General features: G+C 34.3%; 1 protein-coding gene across 1 annotated transcript in view; it reads left to right on the top strand.

The window, feature by feature from the left end:
- The window catches only part of GPATCH2 (G-patch domain containing 2), a 169,753-nt gene that overhangs the window by 11,246 nt on the left and 135,884 nt on the right, over positions 1-22,623 (top strand). Inside the window, exons 3-5 of the mRNA XM_007471861.1 lie at positions 4,550-4,611; positions 7,471-7,653; positions 8,133-8,212. Coding sequence (XP_007471923.1) covers positions 4,550-4,611; positions 7,471-7,653; positions 8,133-8,212 — 325 coding nt within the window. The remainder of the gene's footprint in view (positions 1-4,549; positions 4,612-7,470; positions 7,654-8,132; positions 8,213-22,623) is intronic.

Consider the following 22,623-nt stretch of genomic DNA (forward strand, 5'->3'; position numbering starts at 1 on the left):
TTAAGGACTGTTTTGACACCTTCAAAAGGTAAGTGATCACTTTTCTTTTACACAGAACTAATGTTACCTGCAGGAATGAGAAAACATTGACACTGTTCGTCCATTTAAGCATGTCCTTGAAATCAAATGCACAACTATGGTCAAGAAAAAAATATTCTTTAAAAATGGTCTTGGAAAGAGTATTTGATTTTTAATTGGTAAGATTGGCATCATTTTAATCATGTGGATTGTGAGCTATGGATCTCATAAACGCATATATATATATTTTTTTTCTTTCCCTTGTAAATGTGGTTACAGGTATGCGTAGGACCTGGTAAAAGTTTATAGAATGGACCTGTTATTAGAGGTGGTTTGCTATTTATGTAATTTTCCTAAAGAACTAAAAATTACATAAATGTTTCAGGAAGGTTTTGAGAAGTTTATGGCACCTACTTTTCTTCCAAGAAAGTTGTCATTTTTATACCGGAATGAGAACTATTTGTATGCAGGTATTGGGCCATTGTGACTGAGGACCATCCAGCTTGACTTGAAAGTAATTATCTTGCTTAGTTGCTGGGAGGGAGGGTGTGTGGCAGCGGAGATAGATCCTCAATTCTGGATTATTCACAGATTACCTGCTTTCTGGATTGATTGTGTAAGCCCCTCCTTTTATTGATGTCTTCCTTTTATTGACAGACGTGTACCATGGACTAGAAATGAGATAAAACTCTCATTTCTTTTCATTGTAAAAAATATTTGAGTATTAGGTGCCATCAGGCTACTCAGCAGTCAACAGCCTAAGTACAAATTTTCAAAAAGGATGTTTTCACTCTTGAATAAATTAAATTTATTTCCTCTTATTTTAAACTTACCTATACAGCTATTCTTTGTGGTCACTTAAGAGTTAGGTGCATATTCCTTCTGTGGGAAAATTGCTAAATACTTAAAGTATCTTCCCCACAAGAATAAGCATTTTTTGAGACCACTCTTCCAGAGCTTTCCTGCTATAAGAAGCTATATATTGCCTTGGAACTGATTTATAGATAAGAACGGAGCTACTTCTGTCTGTGCATGCGATTTAACACACATCTGAATAACTGCTGTTTACTGTTCACCACTCATGGTCCCAAGACAAATAAGACAGCCCCGGTTCTCTTCAGCCTCACGACCTGGAATAGCCAAACAAGCAAATGATGAAAAAGAAATGTACTGAGTGGAGGGTACTGGTGAGGGAAAACTTCCTAAAGAACTGTGACTGAAAGCCTTGTTCAGATATCGAGGAGTTAAGGCGGATCATCCCAGCTAGAGGGAATAATTTATGCAGAGACATGGTTGTGAAGCAAGTGCTGTGTATGCGGGAAAGTATAGGTAATGTAACTGCATTACATAAAGTGGGAGCGGAGGCTACAGCAATAATTGTGTTTTGAAGGCCTGTGTGCAATGGTAGTTTGGATTTCATCATATAAGTAATGGGAAGTCAGTGAAGAATTTTTAGTCAATTAGATTTATATTTTATCAAGATACCTGACCTTGACAACAGTGGCTCGTCTAGTTTTGGCTGACCTCCAGTCCATCCTTAAGAGGGAGGTGAATTACGGCAGCAGTAGTAGAGGACAAAAAAAATATGGGAGCAGTTTTAAGAGTTGGAATAAGTGGAAGTTGGCTGCCTATATTTTTGGGAGGATGAATGAGAAAGAGGACTCTCAGATGATGCACAGGTACCAAGAATAGAAAATATAGGAAATGAACAGATTGGGGCAGGGGATTGGGATTGGTATCCATGCATTAATTCAACAAGCGTTCATGGAATATATTCTCCTCTAAATACTGTGCTATAAAAGTCATACTAAAAAAAAGTGGGAAGAGGTGTCCTTGAAGATAAGCCATAATGACCCTCAGCTCCTGAAAATGGAAAGCCTTGCTTCTGTTTAAGTTCTTGTTCTGATTTATTGTACCCACTAACAACTACATGATATACTTGGAGCAGCTAGCTAGATGTCAATTAGATGAAATGTAAATAGGGAAGCATGTTGTTTAAAACACGTGTAAAAACATCTCAAAGTAGGCCAAGGATCGTTAAGGGCTAAGAGCTGATCTTAGAGAGGGAATTCTGATTTTCTTGTATCTTTAAGAAGAACAACAGGCAGAGAAGAGAGAGGAGATAGTGATACCTCTTGGAGAAAGGACATAAACAAAAGGACCAGAGATGGGGATGGGAAGAATTTAAGTGGGAGCCCATCCATGGAAAGCCTTGATAACTAAATTTAAGCCTATAAATCTGAGGAAGTAATTTAAGAATTTTTTTTTGAATTTAATTTAATTTAATTTTTTTATACAGCAGGTTCTTATTAGTTATCTATTTTATACATAAGAATTTTAATAGACTTTTTTTTTTTACACACAGACATATATGCACCTGTGTGTTTTATAAACTTTCTTTTAGAATAGTTCTAGATTTACGGAAAGCTTGCAAAGATAGCACAGTTTCTGTATACCCTGTTCCCATACATCCTACACCCAGCTTCTCCTATTGGTAATACCATCCGTTTACTATGGTACATTTGTCAGAACTAATGGGCCAATGTTGACACATTAACGGAAGTAAATACTTTATTAGAATTTCTTTTGTTTTTATTTACTGTCCTTTTTGTGGTCCAGGATCCCATCCAGGATACCATAATATTTTTAGTCAACCAGTTATGTTTTGAAAAGGTGAAGCTGGCTATGTGTAGAATAGATTAAAAGGGGTAAATCTGAACTCAGAGAGATTGGAAGACCATTGAAATAAATAAATAAATAAAGCCACATAGATTCACAGCCCTTTATCTGCAAATCTGAATCCTGAAAGCTGTGAAAAACTAATTAATTTGTGGCCAGACCTAACCTGACCTATATTTAACATGGATATTCCTTCATTTAATTGAAAAAATATATTAATATGTTTGATTATGAAGTGCTACCCCAGACTCCTCTTAGGCATTTTAGAATGTACCTTTCTAAAGTGTAAAAATGTATGAATTTTAAATAATTTTGCCTCGAGGGTTTCAGAGAAAGAATTTAACCCAAGGTATGTATGTAAAGGCCCTTTATTAGAGTTGTGTTGATGAGGGCGGATGAGAAAGCACTACTCAGGCTCAGAGAAAAAAACAAAAAATCCATAGTAGTTTGGGCAGCTAAATAGCAGAAAGATTCTGAAGTGTTTTTAATACTCCACTATGTGTTTCAAAAACACCACTGTGTGTTTTAAAAACACCACTATGTATAGAAGAGCATACCTGTTTGTAAATAAGAAAATATGTATTGATATAATGCTTTTAAAAAGTATTGTTTTCTTTCCTTAACATATGTGCAGGATAGTTTCATACATTCACTTAATTTGAAGAAAGTTAAAGAAAAAGGTACTAATTCAGTTTCTTGGGAGAATGTGCCACTTAAATTTTTATACTTTTTGTTTATATTTATTTTTTTAATCAAACAAAATCTGAAATGGTATTTTATATTCAGAAAAAGTATGTGGATTTAGAATTTCATCTATAATTTTAATGCTGAACTCCCAATTGAAATATTTTAAAACAGATTAGGATGCTTTTTTTTTTTTTTTTAAACTAAGATTACAGAATTCTCCCTGTTGATGGAAAAGTATTATAATTTAAAAATCACCTGGGGCGATTTCCTGATTGGTTAGAATTAAGAATTACAGTAAAAAGAGAGTATATGAGAATTTTTAAGGACATCACTCAATATTCTTTAAAAACTAAACCCCTTATTATCTGACCTTGTCCTTATGGTTTTTTTAACTAACTAGACTCTCATATAAGCATTGCTTCTGATAAAACTGACAGTTTAATTCATGTCAGTTGAATATTTACTATTTATTTTCGTTCATGTTAAGTTTGACTCTGTATCATACTCTCCAACTTCTGTGGAAATAATAAGAACCTGTTATTTTTGTATACTTCCTCCTTAATAATTGGCAATATTCATTTTCTGCTCAGAGAGACCTTAGCTTTGATTTAATGGATTGTTACCATTGTAAACTTTTTTCCTCCTTGCCAAATAATAGAGTTGTTGGGAATTCTTAAGAAATGAATCTTCTGGAATATTTGCAAATATGGTTATGAAAAGTAATTCTATCCCAGGCCCTTGTATTTATTTCATGTGCTGAAGAAAGGCTGAGCCTGCTTTCGATTGAGACTTTTCCCATTTTATTGAGCAGTGGTGTTCAGGGCTCAAGCTGAATTGCCTGGAATAAGAAAGGAGCAGTAAGCATTTGATGAAAGCAGATAATGAAGTGCATCAATTGTGTCAGCACCTCGTTGCAGTCACATCTGGCTTGCTGTCAGAGTCCCATTAGATTCCTGTGGTTTTATGTGCCAAAAATAATATGCTCTGTAGTTAATGGAACCGAGATATTTGCAGTTTGATTAAAAAAAATCATCTTATTTTCTTTCAGATCTTTGTCAGGCTTAAGTTCCATCTCTGAGCTGCCATGTCTCTTTAAAATTTGACAACTGAGAGATCAATTGTTCTTTTCATCTGTTTTTTTTTTTTTTCTTTTCCCTTATTTTAGTGAATCCAGCAGTCTCAGCAGCACTGATGCTGGTTTGTTTACCAATGATGAGGGAAGACAAGGTACTGAGATGATATTTTTTTATCTCTTTGCGAAAAATGCCTTCATTTTTAAGTTGTGCTTATTACTAGTTGTTTCATAAATTGATGACTGCAATCCATTTACCTTAGTGCAATCCACACACTGCTTAGTGGGCTGGGGTTTAGTTCCTTTCCATGCTATGTCTTCATAACCTAAAGTAGTTAATTATCTCCAAAAGCTAGTCTGTGGAGCTAATAATGTTAAGGAAGGATTATCTTCCTTGAGAAAGCTTTACATACCTCAAGTCTTTTCAATTTTGTCTCTTTTAGCAAGTTCACAAGACCCTGGTTCTCATTCTCCACCTGGTTCCAAATGTATTTAATTCTGTTTAAGCATTAATAAAGGTGGATTTGCAAGTCATTTGTCATTTTTATTCAGCTGTGACATTTATTCATCCTATCCAGTTTGTAAGTAATTAGACCATTTTCCTGAAATCAATATTGTACACTGTTAAACAGTAATGTCTTTCAACTTACATCTTTCCCATCTTTGAAATTTCCTGAAGCTTTTCACACTTTAACGTGGCATTATTTTGAAACTACCTGTCCCAGTAGAAAATATGAAAACCTTACTAAGGGGGCAGGATACATACATACGAATACTTATCATAAGTGTTTTCTTCCTTTCTTGAGATCTTTAGAGGAAAGCAGTAATTTCTAAGGGGAAAAAAAACCCCACAAAATTTATTTTTTTTTAATTATAAATAGTTTAATGATGTTATGAAAAAAAGGATAAAATAATAGCTGCCCCACAGTTTTTTTCTTAGTCTTTTCCTCCTCTTGGCAGTACAAATTAAGTAAATTAAATTATTATTCCTTTTTTCTTACTGTAAACCATTTGTCCCCAATAAATAGATACATAATTGTTTTGAAGACCACAGACTTCACTGAAATATGTTAGAACCTCAGGGCTAAGAGTAAGCTTGACTACCTTGATAATATACCTAAATTCTTGTTAAAACACCTATGTCTACCCAAAGTTATGTTATAAACATTGCCTTTGGTAATGAAGTGAAATGAAAACACTTTTTTAAAAAATAACGTTTTGACAAGCCTATCCATCTTTGAGAAGCATTGAATGGCTTAGAATAATCTGCTAGCATTTATTGTGAGCCTATTATGTTTCATATTGCTAAGTGCTTTTTTACATTTAACTTACTTTAAGTTCTTGTTTGATTCTTAATACAACCCTATGAGATCTCCCCCTCTTTTTTTTTTTCCAGATGATGAAACCCAGACTAATAAAGTTGAAGTAACTTCCCCAGTGTTACAAAACAGTAGAAATCTAATTGTTCTGTCTGACTTTAGAACCCAAGTTCTTAATCTGTAGCTATTTGATTTCTGTATTAAGAATAAAGTTGTGTATCACATCAAAAATAAAATAACCCCATTTTTCTATTCTAATGTTGTCTAATTGGAATGAAGGTCTAGGGTAGTCGGTTTCAAGTGACTCCCTTTCTTTTCTTATGCTTATACCTGACCTGTGAACTTCTACTATAACTCTCAATGAAAGTACTAATATATGTGTGCTTTGAATTCTGCTTGTTTTTTTAAAAAAATGATTTTTATTAAATCCTCAATTGAAATAAACATATGACTTTGGTTTTCCAAATGCTTTAAATTTTTAACTCCCTCATATTTCTAAATACAGCCATTTCCCATAAAATCATTTTCAGTGGAAGTTTAAGGGTTTTTTTAGTTTGTGTCTAAAAACATTTGTAGTAAGAGATTTTGGAAACCAGAAATCTTCTGTAAAGGGAAAAAGTTTACAGCAGTTGTGACGACCCTCTTAGAAGCTAGTAGTTTTTCTAAGAATCATGAGAAGACTAATGAATCTCAGATCATATTCAAAATGTTATTTGTCTCTTATTTTTAAAACCATCTGCTTTTCTGTTTTTGCTTTTTTTGAGTTTTTTTTTTGTTTTTTTGTCTCCATATACATCTCTTTATTATTACATTTTTAAAAAAATACAAAATACTGTTGATTCACACCACGGGCACATTTCAAACTGAATTTTAAATTGATTGTTACTTCATGGTTACACTCAAGGATGTTCCTAGAAGTCGGACTTACTATGAATAGGATTCTGTTTTAAAAATACCTTGCTTGTAGAGGTTCAGTGTAGTTTCTCTGTAAACCCTGTAGTGTTGTCACTTTTCATTTAAAATCAACTTTTTCACAACTATTTCTTAATGAACTTAATCAGATTAATTTCATTTAGTCACATCTGTTCATGATTGTTTCCCCTTTTGCACTCCATAGAAATCATGAAATTAAGCTAATTATATACCATTATCAGCTGCAAAGAACGAGTTCTATAATTTTATACCTTTTAATTCCTGGCAGGAGATTAAGGTTTATTTTTCCTTAATATGGAAAGGGTAGTAACTTAACTGTATTTCCCTACAGTTTTTGCCAAAGGATTAACCAGTATATTATTGGTTTTCACATTTTTAAATTGGTTCTGAAACATAACATTTTATGTTATTGTTGATGGAAGTTCTTGTTATAGTTTTAAAAAAAAAATTCTTAAGTGAAACCGTGGTGTAAAATAAAAAGTTTTCTTTATAGATTATATAGATGATTGCCAGATAAAATACAGGATGCCCAATTAAATTTGAATTTTAGATAAATAATTATTTTTTTAGTATAAGTAGGACCCATTTCGTATTTGGATGTATACTAAAAATTTTGTACAAGTACTATATATTTATATTAAAAATGAATCATCTAAAATTCAGATTTCATTACCATCTTGTATTTTTTAAATCTGAATCTGGCAACTCAGTTTATTTGGATGATAAAACTGAATCTCTGGGGGATTTCTTGTATTTGCACAGGTGATGATGAGCAGAGCGACTGGTTTTATGAAAAGGAATCAGGGGGAGCTTGTGGCATCACTGGAGTCATTCCCTGGTGGGAAAAGGAAGATCCTACTGATCTAGACAAAAATTTACCAGATCCTGTCTTTGAAAGTATCCTAACTGGTTCTTTCCCCCTTATGTCACATCCGGGAAGAAGAGGTCAGTAGCACTGCCTGACTGGTGGATACAGGGGACTTATAGTCAGCCTAGGAATAGTCATTGAAAGAGGAGGCGCTAAATGGAAATGAAAGACTCTAGACACAAGATGCTATGAGGAAACATGGTGACCAGCAATTCAGCTCCCACTGAATTCTCATGCTTTCAATTTATTAGGAAGGTTGACTTGCTTTCTTGCTAGGCCCATGGTAAAAACGTTGAAATGATAGAAAGATAAATTGGGAGGAAAGAAAAACCCTGGATAATACTCTAATGCTTAAACAATTGGTTGTCATGTGCTGGCTGCATTAAAACCCTACTAGGCATTGGTTCGGATCTTTTCAGTGTGAATTTTGCCTCTTCCCCACTGCTGTTCAATACATTTCCCCCTCCAACTGACGTTGAATTCTGAATTGATAGGATCTTATTCCATGCTCCAGTGATCATAGACCCTCCTTCAATTGAGGACTTTGATTTTCCAGGTTTCCAAGCCAGACTCAGTCGCCTTCATGGAATGCCTTCCAAGAATATTAAAAAATCGGGAGGGACCCCAACTTCAATGGTAGGCATGCTTTCTTGTTTACTTCTCATGTTTGGAAATGTATCCATTTCTATGGAATAAAAAGCCACATCCTCATCCTTTATTCATATTCTAATGTTATACTTAAAAATAATCCATTTTTTTGTAGGCTACAAACTGGACCAGTGAGATTCCCCTATAAACCAAATCTTCTAATGCTAATAAATTAGTTACGTTTTGAACATCTGGGGAATGACATTCGAGGGAACCTGGCTCCTGTCCTCTTCCCCTGGAGGAATATCATTGAAGTGAGAGCCTCTTTGATGAAAAGATGGGGCTGTTTTTGCTGGAGGACTGGTATTCTTCCTTTAGTCAGAAGTGAACCTGATGGGGGAGGCTTTTAGGGATCTAGGTTGGCCCAGGGTGGATAGAAACTACTGTAAATTTTATATATTTTTCTCTTTTATGATTTTTTTTACATTGAATCCATTTATGTATCACTTGCTTTGCCAAAATGCTAACAAAAGCTAGAGAATTAAAAACTTCCAGATCTCACATCAGTATTCCTTAATGTTTATATTGTGACTGGATAAGAACTCATTTTTACATATCTGACTGTTGTAAATTTAAAAACGTGATGCATTGACATTTATGGTTCATTTTTAGAGCAATCTTATATAGCCAACATTATTTAAAATATTTGCATTTTACTCAGGGTATTTTAACAAGGGCTAAGATGAGTAATAGGTAAGGTTGATAATGCTAGAGTTTGTATTTTGTTGAAGTTTGCTTTCTACTTGGATAATCTGCTCTGTATTGCAAACCCATTGTATTTTATAGTACAGTTTTTATTGTACTTGGAAAAATCTTAGTTTTAAAGTGGTCACGGTGATAACTAGTTTGTGCTAGTGGAATCATTTACTCTTACCTTTTAAATTATCTTCTCTGTCTGATACCTGAAACCGTCAAAATGATCATTCTTGCTTAGAGCGTATTGAACTCATGTGAAAGCTGGTATTTCAACAAATACTGTATGACTGAATCATATTGTCATGTTTAAAAGTGAGAGCTGCTTACCCATCCTTAGAATGGCAAATGTGTGTGTCACTGTGAGTGTCAAAAATACGTGCATGAGCTCATTTTCACCAGGCATAAGGGAAAATGTAACATTTCTATTGATGGTATAATTTAGACACTACACTACGTTCAGCCCAGCTCTTCAAAATGGTTATATGAAAGTGATGAATATTTTTATTGAGTGCTAATAATCGATGAAAATTGTGATTTAATACATGTATTTTTATATTATTGTATGGATTCATTGTTAATTCAGCATTTAATGGCTAATTTAAATATGATGATTGGAAAAGAAACTTAAAGTTGACATTTTCTTTACCTAAAGTTACAATCTGAAAGATTCCAGCAAATGTATTAAGTAGGAATGTGTGACATCTTTTAGATTCCTTGTCTAAACCGGAGAGATGAAAAGTGATAAAGTGCAACTTTGAGTCTCTTTACCTTTGCATATTTAAAGTGATATTTTAGAGGGACAATAATATGGTATTCGGTCATTGTAAGTAAGCTTTTTTGTGCTGTGTCCTTTGGAGTGAAACTTCGTGATTTTTTTTCTGAATTTACATAAATGTTTTTATTTTATTTTGTATAACGACTGTCTTTTAGATCTGAATAAGTCACTTTAAAACCTTGGCCTATGAACTTTGCCTTACCAATCGTGAAGCTAGATGAATGCTATCTAGCTCTTGGTTCAGTTTTACCTATTTTTATTTTTGGTTCACTGCTTGCTTGAGCATAGCTGGGATTTGTAGCCCATTTTCTAGGCTTATTGCAATCTTACTGTGGTATTTTATAGAAGCTATTACAACTGATAGGCTGGCTTCATGGTATTGATGATACATGGCTTAACCATGGTAAAAGCTGCCTTCCCTCTCTCAATTGTAAAAAGGTGATTAAGTTTCACTTGATGGAGATATACTATATGTGGTGTTTATCATGGAACTAGTGCATTAGGCCACAAACTGTTTTCCTGGTCCACGTTTTTTGTATTCAAAATTTTGCTGAAGACAATGGGCTCCTTCAGGTTTTCTTTCTTTCAATTCTGAATTGTCCTTGTTTGGAGTTTTAAGTACTGTAATCTTTTTTTTTTTTTTTTTCCAATAAAATATCTGACTTGGGCAAGAAAGGTAAGAGTTCCAATTTGTGCTGATATTTTTAAATTCCTATGCTAAGTTTTTTGTTGTTGTTGTTGCTTGTACTGTCCCTATTACATGTAACCACCTAGTCTTAAAAATCATAATCTCATGAAACAGTCATCTTCAAACAGTATCTCTGACATCCAGTAGTAAGCAATGAAACTTAATTCCTTAGACTTTCACATTGGAAAGCCAGATTGCTTTTAAGAGAGATGAGTTTCCTGAGCAAAGTCAGACACATGTAGCTGCAACCCATTAAATGGAATGACAGCATAGGGTTTCTTTTTCTTAAAACAGATGGGTGATGGCTACAAAAAATAATGATGTTCTTTGAAGGAAATGACAGAAGGAGAATCTTTTACTGAAATATTAATGTAAACATTTTTGGAGAAAAACTTTCAATCAGAGTTTTCATTATTCACCATAGTAATGTTCTATAAAGTTGCTGGCAACACTGAATTAGAGAATGCTGAACCATTGCTCCTGAGAGAAACGCAGGGTTATGTTCCTGTGAGCCTTTGGTCGTGACATTTTCACCATTCGATCAATGCATAGCCTTGTTTTATGTGTGTTTTCGTTTAAGAACACCTTATTTAACATATATTGTGGATCCATTCACATTGAACTCATGACCAACAGCGTTATAGCTCGTGCCTGAACAAAGCTTATCTAATACGTGTGTTTTCTCCGTAAGGCACAGCCCAGCATTCTTTGTGCTTTAGCAGCAGCAAACAGCACTGCAGCCTTATGCCTGGGGACCATTTAACACAGTGAATCACCAAAGAAAGCGCGAAAAGGTGGAAAACATGGCACTAAATAAACCACAAAAAGGACATTTGTTTACGGTATTAAGAGCTGGAAACAAGAAAGCAGTGTTGCCTTGTTTGACTTCAGTAGGGCATGCACATGTGCCTCAGGTGACTCAAGTTTTTCATTGCTCTTCTCACGTCTGTGAATGGCCGTGAAAACACTCTGAGTATTGATTTGGGGGTTACAAATAAATTTTAGTGGATATGCAAATTTGCATATGTAGGACCTACAAGTTGGAGTGAGGATCGACTCCAGTTAGTTTTGTAGAAGAGCAAAGTGGTATTGTAGAAAATTTACAGATTTTGAAGTCAGACGTTGGTGAATCCCCACTCTGATTCTTCTTTTTACTTGTAATTACAATTTGAACCCCATTTTCTCTTTCTGGTAAATAGAGACAGTGATTACTTTGCAGAAGTGTTGTCAGGATTAAATGAGATTGTGTTTCCATAATGGATCCAGCACCATCTTTGTCACATAGTGTATATTAAATAAATGTTAGTCACACATATTATTAGATATATTAAACACAGAAGCTCATGATGCAAAGAGCAGTTGTATCATGGGTCAGAGTGCAGAATTTTAGACTTTAAAACTTGTCTGTTCATATTTTATATATAATATCCCTTCATGTTTAATATTTAAAGTGCTTTTGATTGCAGCCTTTTATGTTTCCTTTGTACCTCATTCATATTTGAGCCGGCCCTTGTCTTTAATATGGTCTGTGAAGAATAATTTTGAATGAATTTTAAATTGACAGACACTGCATTGAATCTCAAAACTTAACTGCAAACTAAAAAACCTATTCTAAATTTCTCCTCTCCACCCCACCTACCCCAACCGCCGCAATTATTAAGCTGTTTATTTGTAGAAAGACCAGCACTGTGTAGGAGGTTTTGGTCCAGAGTTATCTGATTCTTAAAAGTAATTTTGCCCATGTACATGAAGGGAGAATCCAGATAAATTCCTGAGAACTTAATGTTAAGAGGAATTAACTATTGCTGTCCTTCTGTTAGAATAAGGCACTAGGTTATTGGAGCCCAATTAATTAGGCTCTTATATTTACCTCTTTTAGGAGAATTAAGGAAATAATAATTATGGGGTCATTATCCAGGAGATTCAGCCCGAATCTCTTGTATTTCCAGAATTTGTGCATCAGGTACAATTCAGAATGATAATCTTCAGAATAATGAACCGTCCCAGAATCAGTTTTGGGATACTGTACTGGCAAAGTGAATCCGATTAACCTGACTTAAGCATAGCATTTAAGTTAGCTGAGATGTGCTACCCCTAAGCATCCTAATTAATCAGTGTGTTCTGTGGATGAGAGATCTTGATCTTCTTTTTTTGAAATGGATGGTCTTTCCACAGTGTTACATTTATCTAAATTAGCATTCAAATTGAGTAGTCTGTTGAAAGATCAGGAAATAAATGGCTCCATTTAAAATATAGTTCCTGAAATCGAACATAAATATTACATAAAGAATTGTACATGAGGGTTATAGAGTTCTATCTTGAGATTTTATAATTGTTTCAGTCCAGTTTTTTTGTATGGTTAGAATGAGAAAAAGTATAATGGTGATGGTGGTGGTGGTTATTCTAGCAAAGAAAATGAATCTGATTTTACTGACTATTTAATACATGTTTATCAAATTTAAATATTCAAAAAAAAATGTGAACATCAATCCTTAATCTAAATTGTCATGCTATACAATAAGCATATTGTTTGTGTTCAACAATGCAGTAACTTCTATCTGTTCAGACTCGAGTCAATTCTGTAAGAGAAAGGAATATTATAATATTTTTCCCTTTTATGAAGTCATAGAAGACAGGATTTCATGAGTGGCATATTGATAACGATACTATAATGATTTACTCTGTATGTCTTACTCAACTGTTGTTTTATTGTTTCTTAGGATACTAGAGTAGAAATATTTAGTCCGATTTATAGCCTTTTACAACAGGAGGCTCATTTTAAGTGGATTTGGTTTAAATAAGGGAACTACATAAACTTTTCTTTTAGCCTAGTCTAAGATAAAGGAGAAATTTTATAACAGAAAACAGACCTAAAATGATTTTTTAATATATTCCCAGCATATGTCTTCAACTGTAATTTGACCATGTGCTAACTAGTTATCTAATATTTTTCAATGGAATTCAATAACTAAATGCTTAATTATAATCTCTGTGAATTGATATTCATTTGTATCCTTTAAGCATTTTTGGATACTTTGCAGAATACAGAAAGAATACATATTTAGAATTTTTTATAGTCTAAATATACATTGTATCATGTGGATTCTAATCTGTTACTATGTATGTTAATAATTTAGTTCTTAATCTTATCTCAAAGTCAACATGAGCTCCAGATTTCACACTAGAAACTTATATTTTTTTCTTAGAATTTATTTTGAGATAAAGTAGATATTATATCATTGAAAAGTACTGCTTAATAGATTTATAATAAATATTTCTTTTACAGAAGACATTTTAACAGTATCTCTTCTTTGAGTTAAAATTCTCTATTTCAATGTGATTATTCACAACTTTATATTTCATGTCATATAAATTTAATATCCATAATTGATATTTGAAAATACGAATCTAACAATTTTTTATTCTGTCCCATTAAAAATAGTATCTGTATTAATAATGATATTTAGTTTTATTATTATTACACTTTACTAAAAGTAGAACATAATATATACAAATTCAAATAGTACAGATATATAATAATACATTCATTCACTCAGCAGGTATTTGAATGCTTATTCTGTTCTCCATATTTAGTCTTAAAAATCCTTTAGGAAAAATTATATAAACATGTGTTCAGTCTTGGTATTTTAATACTGTCAAATTTGGCCACATATACTTTTTTCTCCATCCATTTAAACTACTTTTGCTTGCTTCTCTGATAACTTAGTACTAGAATTGCTTTGGCTTCATATATTGTTTTTCGGTTTGTGATGTTTCAGAAATCTGGAACCTGGCAAAGCGAATGTTAGCAATGAATGCAAGCACTTATTACGATGCTTACTATATGTCAGATACTTTTCTAAGTGCTATTTATATATTCTGATTCATTTAATCCTAAGAACATCCCTGTAATGTAGGTTAATGTTTACAACTTACACATTTAACTTTTCTTTTACCATTAGTAAACCAGAATTAATGCAGTCTGGACATTTATTCTTTTGTCATGCTACTGATAAATAAAAAATAAATTCTCTTCATAAAAAAATCTTCCTTCCTACAAAATGCTGTTGGAAGTATGAGTTATTTTGAAATCCTTGCAGCATTCTTTGCTGTCTTGAATAGTGAGCACAGTCAAGGTGTGTGCCATAATAAAAATAATCATTAAAATGTTTTACTGCTTCCATCAGGTTAACCACTGTGAACCCACATCCAACTTTCTGATCCTTTTCTTTGTTTCTCAGGTAGTTTTTGATACCTTCTTCTTGATCTCTAGCATGAGCCAGTTCAGGCCTGCTTCCTTGCTCTCTGTTTCATCTTGTTCTCTGTTTCATCTTGTTCTCCCTGCTTTGCCCTCCGTGGTTCTTCATTATCCCTCCAATCTTGTGTAATGTGCCTGGCCTCTGTCACATTTCTACTTCAGTTCAACTGTGATTGTATCCTCTGTATTTCTGTTATTCCTTTCCTCACCTTTCTAGTGGAACTTGGCAAAATTCTGGGTAGGCTTCACGCAGGAGGAAGATCTTTTAGCTGGGACTGCAAGTATGAGTTGGAGCTCACTAACTCATTGGGAATGGAGTTGGCAGACAGAAAAACATGAACGGGCAAGTCTAAGTTTGAAACAGCATGGAATATTCGGGAAACTGAATCCTGTTGCTGAAATATAAGGTATGCTTGTGTTGAGTATACGGTAGACAGGGTTTGGTTGGCAAGGTAGGCAGGAGTTATATCATTTCAGACTTTTGTGGTCTGCGGAAATGCATGTGAACTGATGTAATATCTGGGGGGTTAAGTGGATCAGATTTGTCTTTTGAAAGATCACATGGACAGTGGTATAGAGCGTACATTGGGTGGTTACAAGTTAAGACTATATCAGGAGTCTAAAGCTCTCTAGATCTTCCCCTAGGAGGTGGGATCCACAGTCAACTGAACCCTTTATTTTACCAGATCTGATTTTCTGATCAACCTTTGGTAGCATCCATTCATTCAACAAGTATTTATTGAGCCTCTACTATGTGCTAGATACTGTTCTAGGTCTCGGGGATTACAATGGTGAATAAAGCAGACAAGGTTCCCTGGAGCTTATATTTTAGTAAGTAAAAATAAACTTGGTTGGGGAGGAGGGTGAGTACGTAAAAATGGCCATGGAGAAAATTAAACAGGGTAATGTAATAGTGAACTACAGGATATGAAGGTGACTGGAGAGAATATGATTTGCAGGCTGGAATAATGTTCAGCCTTGGTCGATCTAGTGCCTTTCTTCTCATTGCTTTTATTAACAATGTGGGGAAAGAAACAAGAGTGTGCATTACTCAAACCTGTGCATTCAGGAAGTTGGGTTATGTCCTAGACATCTCTCCTGATTCCAGACCAGGTTGACCACAGCTTTTAAATGTCCACAAAACGTGGGCCTGCAAATGGCAAAAGGACACTTTTATTTGGAAAGTACAGTATTAGTTCTGGTGCTTTTGAATGTTTTGTTTTTTATTTAAAGAAAGTTTGCAGGCGCCAAATATTTATATACTATTCTGGTTTTCCCCTTTAGATTAACTCATAATGTATGTTCAGAAATGTAATATTTTAATATTCTAATAGTTTTTCTCATGCTTTAATGGCTACTTAAATATTATGCAGGGCAACCAGTCTTTTGATTACATTTTTAAAGATCACAAAATGCCATGCTTTCTTTTCATTTTTTTCACACTGGTACTTGCATACAAATTCTTAGGTCATTCACTTTATTAGTAAAGAAATGGCTTGTTTTAAGATTGATTTTTTTTTTTCTTTCTTTTTTTAAGAAATGATCTATGGACTTTTTAATGAATCTCCTTAAAAACATTGGATTGCAAACATTTGCGGTTTTAAAAAATACTTCTTATAAAGATTATGATGCTTATCATTTAAATATTTTTCTTCTCTGTTGTATCCTAAGAAACATTTGCAGGGAACGTGCGGGTTCAGTCCCTGGTCTGGGAACTAAGATCCTGCAAGCCACGCAGCACGATCAAAAAATAAAAAAGAAAAAAGAAACCTTTGCAATATGTTCTAAAGTGCTCTTTTTAGAAATTAAGACTGCTGGTTGGGAACTATTTGACTCCATAAATGTAGACTGAAGACCCATTTCCTCGTTGCCTTTTTTTTTTTTTTTGATGTATGGTATGATTTTTATTGAGAAATATCTTATACAAAGATAGGTGCATAGGTGATATAAATGTATAGTTTACAGAATAACAGAAAAACAAGTGCCCGTATTCTCATGACCCACCTTCAGAAACAGAAGATTCTAATTCCTCTGTGTATCTCAACCCTCTGACATTAAAAATTTCCACATGCATATGTATTCCTAAATCCTCTTTCGGTTCTTTATGTAAGTAGAATCACATTGATTGTCCTTTTGTGAGATATATATTTTTTATTGAAGTATAGTTGATTTACAGTATTGTGTTAGTTTCAGATGTATAGCAAAGTGATTCAGTTATGAATGTTCATTTTTTCAGATTATTTTCCATTATGGGTTATTACAAGATATTGAATATAGTTCCCTGTGCAACAGTAAATCCTTGTTGCTTATCTGTTTTATGTATAGTAGTTTATATCTGTTAATTCCATACTCCTAATTTATCCTTTCCCCCTCCTTTTCCCCTTGGTAACCATAAGTTTGTTTTCTATGTCTCCGAGTCTGTTTTTGTTTTGTATGTAGACTCATTTGTGTTATTTTTAAGATTCCATTCCTTGTTGCTCTTTAAAATTATGGTGACATTGCCAGAGTTCCCAATATTTTTCTTGGTTTCTTTTTTTTAATCAAAATCAGGGAAACAAATGCTGCAAACACTTCACTTTCTTCAAAGCTTCCACTCTGGTTTTCTGTCTTTTATGTTGTTGATAGAATTATTCTGATGGTCTATAAAACTCAGTTTTCTAATTTGCCTTCAGATATGTCAGGTATCTAATATCAGAAAAGTTCAAAATCAATGATGGGTAGAACACTTCCAAATAATATTTAACAGGTACTTTCTATATTGAAGTCACCTGCAAATCCTCCAACTGAAGGTCAATTTGAACAACTGAAAATTCAGAAAGAAGTCTTATAAATAAAAGGGGTTTCCTGTACTGTAGTCTAAAAATGCTTCTTTAAAAACTACACAATCCTGAAAATAAAGTTATTACTTAGATTTCATCTCATCCCATTTCATTTACATATATCTTTGATAGATTCTTTTAATTTTCTGATCCACAAATATGTTTTAAAGGAGTATTTTATATCATTTGTTGGATGAATAAATAAGTATATGTGACCTCTGACTCAGAAACTTGATGTCTTGCTTAATTGTGTTTTCAGCCATAGATTTCTTGGTTCAGCTGTATGCACATGTAATGGTGGCTTGTGATGTCTTCATTGTGGGAAGTGAGATATGTCTTTGTCCCCCAGCACCTTGCAGTTTGGCTAGTAAAAATTAATTGGGAAAGGGAGAGAGAGAGAGAGAGAGAGAGAGAGAGAGAGAGAGAGAGAGAGAGAGAGAGAGAGAGGCGACAACCCTGAGAGGAAGAGACAGCAGGGGCAATCCTGGGGTACCCTGATGAAGACTGGGGCTCTGCCCAGGGGTGGGGCGGAGCCTGGGGTCTGGGCGGCTGGAAGAAGCTGGAGGGGGCGTCCCGGGCCGGGGTCCCCTGAGCAGCAGGCGGGCGCAGAGCGGAGCCGGGTCCTGCAGCCGCCTTCTTTCCAAATTTCATCTATCGCTGCCCTAGTGTAGTTACTCCTAACCTGACATTTTGATAGTACATTAGTCTCCTCCCTGGTCTGTCTTCCTTCCGGTTTTCCTGCCTCTAATCGGCATCACATGTAACTCCAAGGAAACATTTTTAAAACATGCTTATTTATACCCTAGTCAAAAAATAGTTTTCACGCCTCTATCATCAAATTCAGGTTTGTTCCTTCTGAACTTCACTGCTTACCTGTGACCTATATACAGCACTTCACTCCTTTCCGGATGGTCTTAGGTTCACAGCGTCCCCACCCCTCCATCAACCTTCCCTTACTCGGTCATAGTCATTCTTTCTCTACATTTGCTCACAACAGTGCACCCCTCTTCTTACTGGTAGATTCATATCCTGCAAGGAACAGTTCAGGCTCCATACCTTTTTGTCAAAAGCTTCCCCAACTCCTCACACTTCAGAGATCACTGCATCTTCTGAAATGCCATTGCATCTGCTGTCTCTGCCATTCTTTCATTCATTAATGGGTGACCTTTCGATTTTATACTCTTACTCATCTTCTTATGTTTGCATTGTGTCCCCAAGTACGTGTAGCACCCGAGTGACAGGGGTCCAGCTCCTAGCCCATAGTATGTGTTTAATAATTTTTAAAATGTTGATAGGGATTTACTGGGTATTACCTTACGCTTTTTAGGGAGTTTTCCACCACTAGTTACATGGCAAGTACAACCTTAAGTAACATCCTTTCCTACCAATATTAGTATCTAAGTTCTTCATTGTTTTTATTTTTTAATTTTTATTTTTTTAAATTCTTTTGGCCATGCCTCATGGCTTGTGGGATCTTAGTTCTCTGACCAGGGATTGAACCCAGGCCCTCGGCAGTGAAAGCACGGAGTTCTAACCGCTGGACCACCACAGAATTCCCTCTTCATTGTTTTTAATTTGTCCTTTTATGTACTTAGTGATGTGATGCAGATAAGGTTCCATTTGAGAGAGCACTAAAAAGCTGCTTGGATGCGCAGTGTACAGATGCTCACCTTTTGGTTGGGGAATTCTTAAATGTTGCTATCCATAGGGATTTTCCTTTGAAATAACCCCCTAATAAGTAATCTCCTGCCTCAAGGCGCATGGAGTGGGGAGTGGACTAGTGTTTTGACTCCACTCGCCAACATTCTGATTGCAAAGCAGAGGGCAGGGAGCCCTCAGTCTGCAGACTTTCCCTGAATTCTCTTAATTTTAGTAAAGGTATATATCTTGTGGTCCATAGGTATGTATGGTCCCTTTCTAGTTTAATAGTGTCTTATACACTGTTTGTGCTTCTGCTAAGATATAGGGAAGGGGTGGTAACACTGTATGACTGTGTGGCCAGGGATTGGGATTAGGGATCAATTAAAAAAAATAAAATTTCCAGCAATTCCCTGTTGAAGAGGTGTCTGGCGCCTCCAATTTCTGAACCTTTCTGGAGTCTGCTGCTTCAGTCAACTTACTTTTTATCACCCCCTCTCCCTATCCCTTTGCTAGAGAAAGCTGAGCTGCCAGCCACACATCCATTTCATTTTCTTCTGTGATTTTGTTGACTCTGCTTGTCTGGTGGTATCTTCTTTCCTATCCGCTTTGTCCTTGTGGAGTTATACCTTTTTATTCTTTACTGTCATTTTAGTGGGGTTTTGAGAGGGAGCTGCATTGTGTGATTAGTGGGTTATGTTTACCGGGAAGTGCTAGCTAGTGTTCTTTTTTGATTTTCTTTCTTTCTTTCTTTTTTTTTTTTTTTAAGTAATAGATTCACAGGTTTTAAGAGGACAAAAGGACAAGAGGATAAATAGGACAAAAGGTATCCAGTGGAAAGTCTTTGTCCCACATCTGGTTCTTCCCATACCCATCTGTGCACATACAGCATCGATTAATCTGAACCTTGGTTTTTAAACTTTAAAAAAAAGTCAGAGAAATTATAAATTATACCTATTTTTTATTCATTTGTTTGGCTGCATAATATTTCATTTTAGTATATTATTAAATAATTCTATCAGCTTTTATTTTATGTAACTAATATTAAAGGATAGAAATATTTGGTTACTATTAATTATATTAGCTAACATTTATTGAGTTATCATTTGCCAGGTGGTGTTCTAATCTATGTATGTTAATTCATTTAATGTTCAAAAAAAGCCTACTGAGGTAAATATTATTCTCTCCATTTTATAAGCCAGGAACAGGGGCAAAGGGCTTAAATGACTGATTCAAGGTCACAGCTTGTAATCAGTAGTGTCAGGATTTGAACTCTGGCCCTATGACCCACTCCCCAAAGTCCCATAGCTTTCAAGCTATACTACTTCCCCTTCAAGGGTAAAAGTATTTCCAGTGAATTTTTAATTTGTAAAAAATTGATAGGCCTAGTGGCCCGCTGAAATAAAATACATCTTAGCTATATAGTTTGGTCGATGTAATGAATATATTGGGTAAATAATTACTCTGTGTTTGATCCAGTTAAATCTACTGAATTGGATACATGTTTTATTTTTCAGTGTGATAGTTTTTCATCATTACATTACATTGTAAATATGCTGTCCATCCCTCCTGTCAGCTCTTCTGTTTTCACCTCACATACGTTTTCTCTCCTTTCCTGTATTCCTGATTTAACTTATTAGGTCCTCGCTGATATTTAAATCTTTTCTTTCTCAAATTTATTAAAAGGTAAATTTTTTTGTTACCTATCAGTTAGGTTTCCCCATATCCAAAAAGGTTAGTGACAGCAATAAATATTAAAATAGCATTAAACGTTTTGTAAAGGCCATCTTTATAGACTCCACCATCCTGTGGTATAAGTATTACTGTAACTTCCATTGTGTGGACTCAGTGATTTTCAAAGAATTAGCTTCATTATGAACGATCAGAGCCAGGTCTTCTGAACTCCAGTCCTTTTGCATACGAAAATTTACAGAAGTTATTCTCTTTTCTGTATTTTAGCTGGAGCTGTAGTGATTTAGCTTTTTAGAATGTTAGCTTTTGAAAATACCATGAGACTTGACATTTAAATTTCTTGTCAACTTGTGAAAGTGGTCCATTTCAAAATTTGATTGGGTTCTCATTTTGAGGAAAGATTTACGAATTTTTATGGTTGAATTCTTAAGTTGTTGCAAATTGTATTGAAGTAAATAATCCATGCTATGAATTTGGCATTAGCTTTCTTCATATTTATTAACATCACAACTTTTCCCTAATCCTACTTCCTCATTTAGCCTCTTAAAGCACTACTACAGGCCCAGTCTTTGGAATTGTCTGTTTATAGGAAAAGCCAATTAAACTAACTCTTTCCTTGATTGAACATAATCTCAGAGTCATCCTGTTTCCTCAGCAAATTGTTATATGTGTCGTATATATTACTAACACATTTTTAACACATTATTGTGTATGTTGATCATATGATTGTTCTTGAAATGCCTTTACTTTCCATTGTGATGTTACTTAGAGGTGCTGGCTGTCTAGCTGACTGGATGAATTTTCTTTCCTCCTATTTTTCCCAGTGTATAACTCCCAGCTCTGCAGGGTAGCACTATGAAGCCAGGAAGGGCAAGGCAGACACTTTATATATGAGAAAAGGGCCTTTACAAACACACACATACACATATTTTCTTTTTACATTATCTTATTTCTGGTAGGCGGTTTCATTTAGACACTTTGATTTCATTTAGACACTTTGAGGACATACACTTATTTTCATAACAATCATAATCATGAACTGTTAAAAGTGAATTAAGACATGAATATGCATGAAGAAATTAGATGTTCCTACTATGAAAATATGGCATCAATGTGTCTTGAGTGAATTACAGACTTTACTCATTTCTGGGCCATTTGTTTTATATATAGATTAAATATAGGTAATTACTCATTGGACAAGTTACTTTATTACTTTGATGTATCTCAGAGTACCGCATGCAGTTATAGTGTGATTATTGTAATAATTTGGATTCATTAATAAGCAAAATTAACATTTCATATAAATTAAAATTTAAAAATTGGAATTTGATTTTGTTTAAAGTCAGTGTTACTTCCAATGGTTAGTTTGATTTCATAGCAGAATTGTACTTTTTAACTGAAGTTTTTAATTCTTTTTAAGCTCACATGTTAAATGTAAAGGTGTTTTGTTACTATTCTAAATTATAGTTAGAAATATTAACTTCTTTAGGTTAAGCATTTCATTTTTGTCTTGTGCCTCACTTGTATGAAAAAATCATGGATTCAGTTTTATTTGTTGGGGGCAAGTGTGCACCATATGATGTACTAAACTTAAAATTTATTTTTACATTTATAGAGCACTTAGCCAAATACCTAGCACAACTAGATGTTTAATAACTGTTTTCCTATATATGTCTAATACTTTGTCTTTCAATAGTATGTGGTTTAGATGGATATTAAATGGTTAAACTGCCTAGAAGTTATTTGCACGCTCATTAAGATTCATTACCCAAGGGAATAAAATGAAAACATTGTAATCAAGTATCATGTCTTAATCCATATTTTTTTATTTTA

Source organism: Lipotes vexillifer, unplaced genomic scaffold, assembly GCF_000442215.2.
Source record: "Lipotes vexillifer unplaced genomic scaffold, Lipotes_vexillifer_v1.1 scaffold566, whole genome shotgun sequence".
NCBI lineage: Eukaryota > Metazoa > Chordata > Mammalia > Artiodactyla > Lipotidae > Lipotes > Lipotes vexillifer.